A 12,334-nucleotide genomic window follows, 5' to 3' on the forward strand; every position below is an offset into this window, starting at 1 on the left:
CAAAGAAATCTCTAGAAATTGTCTTCCACTAAAAACACCAGCCCATAGCCAAACAAATCTGTTGTTGCTGAGGTATAAACACAATTTTGGACTGCTCAAATCCATTGGATTTTGAGGAGACCTGTATGTTTTCAGAACGTTCGCAGAAATTCTGTCAAGGAGCTTCATTACTGTATTTCTAAAAAGAGAAGATGTGCACACAGTACTCATGTCTGCTGAGGCAATGTCTTCATAATTGTTCACACACTTGAATGATATGTCTTGCACGGATATTCTCTTGTCAACACCACAGCACAAGAGCAGCTAATGAAGCCCATTCTCTTAGAAAATGGACTGTGACCAGTGCTTTTCTAAATCTTTCTCTTGTGTTGACTCTTCAGGGTCCAGTAAGTGGTGAGCTCAGCCTGCAGCACTTCTCTCAGTTGAGGACTGACATCATCACTCTTCTCTGGCCAGATGTGTATTTTCAGGAACCCTTGATCAACTTGGTTCAAAAAGGCCGTGAGGTTCAAAAGATACTGGGGAATAGATGACAAAGCCAGAATGTAAGCCTCGTTTCTTAGGAGAACAGGCTAAGAAGATAAAGTAGAAGTGAAAGGCTTATTTCTTGTGATAACCAACTAAATAACAGTTTTGGGTTTTAATCTTCTCATTGGTTTTTATTAGTATTCCCATATCTGCCAATGTTCTCTGCTTCCTGTACTTTAGAAATCTTGTACGTCATCATCAGTGCCTTTACAACAAGATTTTCATTTCCACTGTGAGCTATTTATATCCCATGTTTTCAACCTTTCACCACAACTCTTATTTTCATTGATATATGACAGTCTGGATTCATGTTCTCAGTTTCTGGGGGAAGAGAACAACCCCCATACGCCAACAACTCAGAATACCTTGAATAGGTCTTTGCTACTTTAAGTCAACTACAATAAAGAGAGGCAGAACATTCCTGTGATGCAGCTAAGCAACTCCAGCTCTGGTAGAGCTGCATATGCAACAGCGCTGTGTTAGCCTGCTGATTTAGCTTCTTAGCATACTGCCTGAAGCTTAGCAGTGAGTGCATAAAACTGACAGACAAGTGGGAGATGGTTTAGCCTGGGAAGGCACGAAACTAAAATACTGACTATCCATCCCTCTCCTACATAGATGGACAAATATTTAGATGAGGAAAGGCATAATTAAGGTTTCATGCTCTAAAATATTTCTTTGCTCAGCAGTTCACTAGGTAGAAATCTCAGAAGAATGTTCAGCATATAAAGAGAAACACAGTCACAGACACATAAATTTGGCAAATGCAAATACCTGAACTACTAGAGAAGCAAACAAACATTAAAATCCCCAAGCAATATCTATCCTAGGAGGCTCAAAAGAAAAAAAAAACATTATACTTACAATAGAGAGTCTTGGGTCTCAGGGCTTTCTCCTTCTTTAATTATGAAGATGCAAGCCATCCCAAAATAAAATAAGAAAAATAAATTAACGTGCTGCACCATTTGAAGGAAAAACCCTGTACTTCCTGAGGAACCTTTGCAGATGAGTTACGTTGCAGGCCAAAGTTTCCATTATCAAATAGGAAAACTTACAGCCTCTATGATCTTCTGCAAAAGCTGGAAGTACTAACAGAAGTGTACTTACAGTTAATACGAGGTTAACTTCAAGAAAGCTCTGTTATTAATGAAGTTTTAAGAGATTATGGCTTGAAACGCAACATCTCAAAGATGCCAGACAAAAAAACTTTGACTTCTGCATGATGACAGCTCCTAAGTTTTCAAAAGTTGTAGTTCCAACAAAAAAGAAAAAGAAAACTCACCCCAAAAGGAAAAACAAACTAGCAAAAGCAGCTCCTCCACCACTTTGAGTGGATTTGGTTAAACCTTAAAGCTAGCCAAATCTCCTGAAATCATGAAGGACAGGAAAAGTGGCTTTCATCAGCTGAATCTAGAACAGATCACTTTTTGGCAGAATCTAAGGAAAAGAGGAACTTAGATTTCCATCTCAGAACATGGCTAAAACCGATCCTAATTTTGAAAATTTTTTGGCAAATAAACACAAACTCTCCATTTACAGGAATGAAACAGTAAGTGTCATCATTCTACCAGTAAGGCAGCTGTCTGCCCAAAGCAGTTCATGGAGTTGAGTGCTATATTTTCAGTATTCAGTGGCATGGAAGAGATGCTGCATGTCAATGTAACAATTCAATAGGAAGGCAAGACTGACACAATAGTTAATTGTTTAATAAGTCAAATAGCTGTTCTTTCATGGCAGTTATAAAAAAAGGAAGTTACCTAAGTCCCAGTATCACCACAGATAGTGGGTGGTGCTGTATGAGCTCAGCAGGATTTTATGAACTTAGAATACAGACAGTCTCCCTTATAGTTATGCTGCCGCAAGTGTTTTTGTTACTTGTCATTCTAAAGAGTTTTACAACCAACAGCTGCTAATACCTAACTTTTCAGACAAATGTAGAAAACACTAGCAACTATAAGCTGCTGCTGCAAAATAATTTCTTCCTGCCCATTTTTGGATAATCAGCTTCAGCTCTGACTGCCCTTGTATTTCTCCTTTTTCTAATATTAGAAATGGAGTTCCACAACTGAAGCTAATGGGTCCATTTTATTTGTGACCCCTTCTTGAGGTTTCTTTAAAAAAAAAAAAAAAAAAAAAGGCAAGAAGCAAAAAACCCAAAACTATGTCAGGAATGAAGATTCTCACACATTAGGCAAGAAACTTATTCTCTGTCCTGGGTCATATGTTGCAAGCGAGTTGCAACAGCTGTTTTTGAGTTGAGACTATGAAAAGTTAGGGTAACTTTTATCAAAGTGCCTAACTTTGAGAAGCCAAAACTCAAAAACTGCTGCTTTTTAGGGTTCAAACCTCCCATGCAGTGTAATCTGTAAGACCTACTACATAAACTAGTTTTCCACACAATTCAAGTTCACAGGTTATCTAACAAGTTTCATATGCATAGTTAAGTATTATCTAAACATAATTTAGTTGTTCCTAAATATAGACGCTCTCGAAATCACATCAGCTAGATGTTAGCAGCCCATACACAGAAATTCTATTTATTTTAACTCTTCAAGTTCCTAGTAAGCAAATCAAGTTTTTTTGCAAAAGGAAAGCTCTCAGTTTAAGCCTCTTTGGATCATGAAGATAAGCTACAGAACATAACAGCATAATTCTTGAGACCAAACATAAACAATACAACAGCAGGGCAGGTTGCCTTTAACTGAAGCCAAGCTTTGTTAACATTCCAAGTATCAACGCAAAAATGTCTAATAAAAATGCTTTCCCAGCATAGTTGATTTTAATGCCATACAAAAGGACAGAAAAGTTTCCTGTACATCAGGTATTTTCAGCCACAGGTTCTGATGCACAACAACCAGGGGCAAGAGCTATAGCAGAAATGAGAACATTCAAATGATGAAGACAGAAACTAACAATTCTCTTAACAGATCTGAACATTCCTTGTTTCTAATGAGGTTGCAGAGTCCTGAATGCAGATTCCTCTCCTTTTGGAACATGGTATGCATTTCTACCCTGTCTATCCCCAGATATGAAGGGAGGGCAAGGAACCTTGAAACCTTGATAGAACCAGAACAATCTTCATCCGTGTTCCAAATACAGTTCACAGAAGGGGCAACACTTCTGCTGGTGCTGCACGTGCAAAGCACTGTTTAAAACGCATGGAAAAAAGACATACCACCCTAGGATTTCCTCTCTAGCAAACTGAGCAATAAAGCTAACACACAGTTACAAAACCAGAATAAAATATATCACATCCATCATATTCCAGGTATATGCACAGCAGGTATATTTTACCTGAGGACTGCTCCCTCAAAGGCCTAGCTTTTTACTCAGCTGTCAAAAAAAAAAAAACCAAACCCACCTCTCATGCAGTATATCCCCCACTGCTCTGACAGACTTGGTTCAATGAAAAGCATTAGTAAACTCATATAAACATTGTTTTCTAACCATTTTATCATAATGGCTACAATTAACATTCAACTGTTTTTCCAAGTATGTAGCACAATCCAATTCCAATTTCCAAAGGCTAAGAACTATATGCACATGTAGGAATGCTATTTTGTCTAAGTCTTTTCTGCCCCCTGCCATCAATACCTATTCAGCAACAAAACCACAAAACCTGTCAGTATGCAAATATACAAAGGTCATAAGGCACAAATGCACAAGACATACACAGCCTTGTACTGTGGTCATCCCAACCCCACAATCTTTTGTCCATCAGTACTTTTTACAGGGGTTGATCTCATGAATTATCAGCACTAGAAAAAATTAGATGTCTATTCTGCTTATTACTCAAGCTCCAGTTCAAGGACACAGAAAGCATCACAGTCACAAACACTGAAGTCACCGAGAAATACAAAGTCTTGGCACAACAAAGAATCAACTCTCGGGGACAGAAACTAAATGAATTTGAAGGGGTACACCACCACACAGAATTAAAATATTATTTAATATTTTGTAAATTAAGCATTCAAAGACTTGAGAACTTCTATGTTTAAATTTCATATGTCATAGAATGCAAATGGCAACAATTTTAACTAATCAGGTAACTGACCATCTATTGTTTGACTAAAGCAACTACTCTGAGACTTGTTTGGAAAAAAAATTCTCATAAATTTCAAAGTGCAAATGGAAAAGGCTTCAACTAAACAAAACCTAACCTAGTAACAAACTAGTCATTGCACTGACTAATCATTTGCTTGGAATATTTTAAAATACTTCTATTTTATGATGTTCATATTTATAATACGACATCCAGTCTATTTCTATCCCTTGAAATCATTCACACATCAATCCAGCAGGTTACAGAGCATTAAACCTGCAAATACACAAATAAAAATACAACTGAAACAACTCAGGACTCACTTTCTTGTAAGAACATAGGCTCAGCTCAATGCACCAAATTACATGCTCAGATATTTGGTCACAGTGGCCTCTTTCAAAGAAACTATGCATTCTGATGCTCTTGTTGAGGAGTCAATGGTACCAATATACAGATGAACAAACCAATCAACATACAGAGATGAAAAAAAGGTATGCAGTAGTAACCTAGATAAATATTGCATACCTATCCAAAACCCAGAATAACCAAGCCACCCAGGTGACCAAAAAAAAAAAAAGATACAATAACCATGTACACAAAGTCAAATGAAATATTCCTACAAATCTGTCAGGCAGTCAAGCTTTACTAGTGCAGCTACTCAAAATAACACATTTTACCGTGAATAGCTACGGGAAATGTAGGCCAGTGAAATGAGAATCATTTCACATAAGTAGCAAACATTTACACTTGTTTCTTGGAATTTTGCAGGTGACTGTCCTTCTCCTGATGAAGGGTTATTTCTTGTGTTTTTGAAACTTCCTCTAGCAGAGAACAAGCACAAAGTATCTTTACCAATGCCATTTTAAAAACAAATGAGTAGTTGAAAGAAAAAAAAAAAAGTCATCTGACTAAAGTCATAAAAAATGGCTGGTGGGTTGGCTCGTGTTGCGATTTAGGTAAAGAACTACCATCTTCTCTTCATGTTGTTATGTTGTCAGGACATCCTTTGGTATTATTTTGAACAGGAACTCCTCTAGTAAGGAACAAACTAAGAGCTATTCACTATCAACACCTAGCCTGTATCAAAAAGGTACATAAGCTCCGGACTTTTACAGTTTCTTCAAACTTGGTGATACAAAAACTTCTTGTGATAACTCAATGAATTCTGATCTGCTTCCACCAAAACATAAAATATATTCCATAATTTAAAGTGAGGAATTGGAGGTAACTGAAAACAATGATGATGTGATCTTGGACAGTTACTCCTGCAGAAACACAGCCATGTGACTTACCAGGACTTCACACACCAGAACTAACATTTAACAAGCATCCAGTTTTCAACCTGCCCGATTCTTGTTCACTATCAATTTGCAGTCCTTCATTAACTCAATAAAGTTTGACAGATACAGCCTAGCATACACTGATTTCAAGAGTGAAACAAAACGAAAACTAGATGCAGATTTTCTAAGAAAATAATCACTAGTTTCCCCACTTTAAAAGGGAGAAACAGCAATAATCTGATTGCTATGAAGGTTAGCCAAGAAATAACAAGAAACAACCACAAAACCAGAAGAACTTCTTGCATCAGCAAGAACATTCGGCAGGACATGAAAAATACTACAGTACTGTACACTTCTTCTGGATCAATAGAGAACAAGAAGACTGAATCCTGTGGAAAAAAAAGAAGTGCTTGAAGAAAGTGGAGCCACTAACTCAAATCAGAGTCAACGCTATTAAAGTGATCAGCAAACAGGTAATAAAATACTATTAATCTGTCTTGAAAAATCAAGAGGTGGGAAAGATGCCCTTCATCTAGAACTGAAAGAAAAGATATACGCAAACACTTGAGAACTACAGTACTGCAGTTAGTCTTTAGTGTTCCAGGAAGAATAAAATGTCAATAAGAAAACATTAGAGCAGGCACTTCAGTGCCACAACAATACAGTCTGATGGCAGCAATTGTAAGTAACAGAGGAAAGTACAGACAACTGAGTATGCCTCAACTTCAAAGACTGAGAATGTGGAGTTCGAAACAAAAGATAATCATCAGCCAATCAACAGTCAAAAGCTCAGTCAAACAACAATTACAAAAGCCTCATCGCTAAATATGCCCTCACAGAATGCTGTCTAATAATTTAAGGACAAAACAAGCAAAGGCAGTAAACCAGAAAGTTGCTATTGGGATGCTTCAAACAGAAGCATCGGACTCGGTAGTTACACCTATGTGACTTGTGCAGGAAATCTGAATTGATGTTACTATCAAAGTAAAAAGTCAGCTACTTTTATTCAAAGTACAGGTGAGTTGTGTAGACTTGGAAAACAGAGGAGTACTTTTACCAACTGTATCCAAAACAGAAGTTTGCATTCTTTCACTATCTGTGACTACCGTATAATTCAAATGTTAATTTCACAATTAACACACATTTACCTTTAGGTAGGTTGATGTTTCAAGTCACATGCTGTACAAAAGAGTTCTGAGATTCCCACCTCATCTTTTTCTTGGGATTTTTCAAGCAAATTACTGTTACAGATCTACCAATAAGTTAGATAAGCACTTGAAGCCACATGAAATCAATTACTGAACTGCACAAGAATCCCATATTTATTATTAAATTTGCATATACACTTAATATGGAAAAAGGTTACCTTTCTATGCTTTGCACCACGATAGTGTGTCTGAAGACTTATAGAACTCATACACGGAACTTTACAAACCTAAAAAGATAAATTGAAAGCACATCTTCAGTTATGCTATGGATATTCTATAGTTGAGTCATAAAAACCGGAAATACAACTGTTTCTACAGCATAATTCTCAAGGTCTTCTTCGGCTTAAACAGTACAATTTGTGCGACATTTAGGAGAGCAGCATACCACTAAAGTGTCCAGAAACAGTGTCCAAACCTGTTCAAATGATACTTGAATACATGTTTAAATATATCAGGTGGTATGAATCTTTTAAGAGCCTGCCCCTTCCCTTTTACCATCACTTTCTGGATTCTTAGTTTTCTAAACTTCTCCAGGCTGGAAAGCCAAGAAAAAGAGATGATCATACAGTGATTAGAAAGGAACAGAGACAAAATTATGCCCTAGAATAACTGCAATTCTGTTCATTGTTACACCAGAAGGATTAGAAAAACAATGGAGGAAGACATCTGCATTTCATTAAGATTCAGACACACATATACCACTACAATAATTAATGGAAGACAATACAGATCTACAATTATTTCTTACTATCTTTAGCTAAATAGCGCAATGACTAATATATGTTAATATTGTCTATTCTCTTGACATACTGTCCCAGAAGTTTAATGCACCAGAAAAAAATTGACTGCTAGGACAACATACGACAGACAAATTTAACAGATTCTGACCCAGAGCTGTAGCCTTTAAAGACAAATGAGCCTTTACAGTCACCTATGAGAAATACCTAACAGAGATCTGAAAGACTATAATTAAGGACCATTATATTGCACCAGTGACTGCTCAAGAACACTGAACTCACCAAATCCTAAGACAAGCAGCTCTTCCAGGGACTGACCCCGTTATTCTCCACATTAACAGCTTCTCTCACTTACAAGTTTGCCACGCTACATCTAGGTTAGCCCTGCATTTCTAAGAGCATAGTCTTTAATACCTTAGGCCTGCATTTCAGCATAGCGTCTGAAAAGCCATCAAGAAACACTCACCTCACAATAAAAAATCTTTTTTTCAGATTCTGGTTTGCCATCTTCTGGCTTAACTTCTTCAGTTACAGCACTCATCCTGCAAAACCGCTTCACTGCAGACAATGAGAAAAAAAATAAATCCAACTCCTGTTTATACGGTACTTTTCAGCAAACAACTGGGGGAGGGAGGGAAGCGGCAGTCGGACGAATTAAGTTGATTATTTTGCTTCAACACATTTCTAGCTGAAACCGCATCTTTTACCACCAGGACACCTTTACAGCCTTCTGGCAAAGGTCCTCTCCCCGTCCGACTCTCTGGAGAGGCTTCACAGAGAAGCCGGCCCCCGGGGAGCACCGGCCCCCGGGGAGCACCGCTCTCCCGCCGCGCACACCCCCGCCGCTCCCGCCTCCCCCAAGAGCCGCTGCAGACGTGGCGGTACCTCAGGGCCGCTCTCACACTCTGCCCCCCGGCACCTCCTTCAGCGGGAGGCCCAGGCCCGGCGCCACCCCGCCGCCGCGACCCCGGCCGGGCTGGGAGCGACCGCAAACCCCCCTGGACGCGCGCGCCCAACAGCATCCGGCCGCGCGAAGCCCCGCCCACCCCTGCTCGTCACTTCCGCCGCTCCACAGCTACGAGGCGACACCCGGGGGGGACCGAAACCAACGCCGGGCCCAGCGCCACGCCCTCGCTGATCGGCAAGTAGCCAATAGGCACGAAGCCGCCCGCCTCAACCAATGGGGATGCAGCGCTGCCTCGCGCGGATGGGAGCCTGAGCCCGCCTCGCCCCGCCCTCCCCGGCGGCTTGCTGGCGACACCTGGCGGGCCGCACGAAGCCACCGCAAGGGAACTAACGGGTCTCGAGGGCGGCGTGTCCGCCCGCCCGGTGCCGCCGGCGGGGCGGGGCCGGCAGCTCGGCCGGGGGGAAAGGTTGCAAATCGCGGGCCCTGGACAAGGGGCAGGAAACACGCTCGGCAGCGGTTTTAATTTGAATGCAAATATTTATTTTAAAATGTCTTAACTTTACGCTTCCGACTGGTAATAAATGTAAAATATAATTTAAGAAATACATTTGAAAGTTCCTTCTAAAAGCAGACTGAGAAAACAGTACAAAAAAAAAACCAAAACAGAAAAGTGCACCGGTTTTAACACAATTACAAAACATCCACTCCACGTTTTACTGCCTGTTTGTAATTAGCCCGCTAGCGCTATATCATGACGTCTATTATACGTGTATACGAAGCAGCACAGTCGATACTGGTTAGCTTACAGGTCACCAACGGTACTTTCGTTAACTTGTTTTGCTGTCACCAGAGCCGCCGGGTTGACCTCATTGGGGCTGTGCCCACCTGCCCACCGCCAGCCTGGGTACGTAGGCTGTCGAAGGAGCCAGCGCGCATGCCCCAACCGCATGCCTCAACGCACACGTTACATCCGCAAACCGGTACGTTTTCATATAATGCTCAGGTGGTTGTGGTGTTCTCTACAGAAACGTGCCCTTAATTTTTGGGATCGTGCAATACCACTTAGGGCAAAACTGTTGGTAGATCCCCGTGCGTATACCGTGCTTCGGGACATGGTGTAGTGGTGGACTTGGCAGTGCTGAGTTAACGGTTGGACTCGATCTTAAAGGTCCTTTCCGATCTAAATGATTCTATGATTCTATGACCCTATATTCTTTAATATTATCCTCCACTGTGTTTCCTTAGGAGGAGCAGGAATGGCACTTTTAATACAGGATTATTAGCGGAGTTTGATGGCAGATTACATTATGATTATACCCCTTTTCAAGACAAATCATATTATCTGTACTGGTAATTTCATGGGCATTTGTGTAAGTCACAGGCCTTTACATGGAGTCACATTAAAACTCTTGATAATTATTTGTGGTTCTAATCTCAAAATCTAGAATGGACTAATTGAAAACACTGCACTGTACATGTTGTAGAATGCTTCCATAACCTTCTTTTAAAAAAAAAATACAAATTAAAAGTGCAATTGCACAGTGAAAGAATAAACACGTAGAAAAAGTGAGAGAAGCAGAAAAGGAGGAAATGGGTTCCTTGATTTTTTTGAAAGACAGACCAGGTCTAAACACAAAAGGATTTGGCAGTATATATACTTGCAGAACTAAACTGTTGGTGGTAGCTCACAGTTTCTTGGCAGTACAGCCTCTTGAAGAGAGGATGTTTCACCAGCGAAGCGACTTTTGTTCTGTTTTAGGAATACAGCTGTAATTACTGAGTACCTCTGTCTTACTAAGGAGGGCAGGGGGAAAATGGGGGATTGCACTTCTGCCTCACGTTGTTTTGGCAAAACATTTGAAGTGTGCTTGAAGAAGAAATAAAGCTACAGACGCAGAAAACAGAAAGGGTGGAGGCCACAATGTACCATCCTATACAATCAAAAAGGTGGAAAAGCTAGACGAAGGAAATGTTTTTTTGATGGACACAACTGCCTTTAAGGAAGAAAAGTGTTCTTTGGTTTTGTTAAGAAGCTGTGTATGGGGGAAGGGGTGTGAGGAAGGACCCTTTCAGAAGAGGGAAGTTTATTGACCATGTAGAGGAGGAATCTTTTTGGGTATGATAAGAGTAGAAAGAAAACTGAATACTGTTACTGAGAATTGAAATAACTTTTGTTTTTTTGAAGTTCTTTCTTAGAAAGACAAAATTAAAAAAAAAACCACACAACAGTCGATAGTTGCCTCACCTTATTTCACATTTTAAATGAGCAAAGGGAGGATACATATGGTACAAAAGTTTAAAAAAAAAAAAAAAAAGACATTCAGAAGGGAGAGACCAAGGTGTGACCTAAGAAGAGGCAGAACAGCGGTGTAATTCCTATGACACCCCGTGCAAAATGGGGACATCTAGACCAGAACTTTACTTGATTTTTTTAACGTAGCTTTTTAATTAGTTAAATACAATTACTGAGACTAGCTAAGCAGCTGATGTTCTTTCCATTACCTTCTGCCACATTTTGCATTGTCACTGGAATGCCATAATTCTACCAATACAAGTGTGAAACTGGAAGATTTAGCTGTTGTACAGCTGTGCCTGGAGCCCTGTTGCATCAAGGAAATCCTGAGAAACTTCAGACTGAACAGTTAGAGCACCAGCTGCACAACCAAGCTACAATGACCAGCAGCAAGAGAGTTAATTTAGTCACTCAATTTGCCAGAGTTTTGAAGACTAGCCCCAGGAAAGGAGCAATGCAACTTAGCATTGAATTACCTCAGTCCTTGTTTTGATGAAATTATTTTCAGCCTGAAAAGTTACAAATTCAGTTCTACAGAAAAAAATAAGGACATGATTTCAGAGCACAGATTTATTAGCAGTGGGTGGAGAATTAATGCTGTAGTCATGGAATAATTACACTTTGACTGCAATATATCAGTCAAGGTGATCTTTTTTCTCCCCAAAATTTGTCTTAACAATCTTTCTTACTTTCCCTCCAAACCTCCACCCAAAGAAAGTCTTTGGCTAAGCACAGGCAAGTGTGGGATAGGGAAATGAATTTATAATGACAAGAATATATGCCACGTGTATTCAAACATAACAAAGATATATTTGCAAGAGTGGTAGTGTCTATGAACATAAGCTACAGGCAGCCGTCTTCTATGAGTTCTCTTCAGCTGGATAAAAACCTTGTGACTACAACCTGAGCATGGCCACCTGCATAATCTCTTTGCTCACTATGCATTACAGAAGTCTGCTTCAGTTGTGACACATGATTTCACATAGGACTTTGCAAGACTTAAAAGAGAGGAAGAAACTCCAGGGAAATAAACTCCTTTTCTAGAGAGAAATTTTCTACAATCTGGTTTAGGTTTTTGTCTCGATATAATCAGAAAAGTCTTTCCATTTTGCATGTTTACACTAAGACAGCAGAGAAAGAGAGAGGAACAGAGCAGAAAAAGACAAGAAAACTAGAACAACGGCTCTATACCTCCATCATTCTGAGGTTGGGTTTTTTAGTTACATGGCACTCTGATGAAAGAAAATGAGTTAACATTTTTTCCACTACCTAAGGCAATGCATGTATTCATAAGTAGGGGAAATGGTGTCTTTTAACTATTTCAATTAAAACATCACAC

General features: G+C 39.7%; 1 protein-coding gene across 2 annotated transcripts in view; it reads right to left on the reverse strand.

Annotated features, from left to right (window-relative positions):
* The window catches only part of LOC137660801 (uncharacterized), a 34,503-nt gene extending 25,693 nt beyond the window's left edge, over positions 1–8,810 (reverse strand). Inside the window, exons 1-4 of one of the 2 annotated variants that reach the window (XM_068395831.1) lie at positions 8,681–8,810; positions 8,262–8,353; positions 7,217–7,285; positions 1,393–1,426 (exon numbers count right to left, since the gene is read on the reverse strand). In XM_068395831.1, the coding sequence (XP_068251932.1) occupies positions 1,393–1,426; positions 7,217–7,285; positions 8,262–8,336 (178 nt within the window). In that variant the 5' untranslated portion in view covers positions 8,337–8,353; positions 8,681–8,810. Of the gene's footprint in view, positions 1–1,392; positions 1,427–7,216; positions 7,286–8,261; positions 8,354–8,680 lie in introns of those variants that run through there. The other variant, XM_068395832.1, reaches the window with a different exon arrangement.
* Between the last annotated feature and the right edge of the window lie 3,524 nt (positions 8,811–12,334).

This window comes from Nyctibius grandis, chromosome 3 (genome assembly GCF_013368605.1).
Source record: "Nyctibius grandis isolate bNycGra1 chromosome 3, bNycGra1.pri, whole genome shotgun sequence".
Classification (NCBI taxonomy): Eukaryota; Metazoa; Chordata; class Aves; order Nyctibiiformes; family Nyctibiidae; genus Nyctibius; species Nyctibius grandis.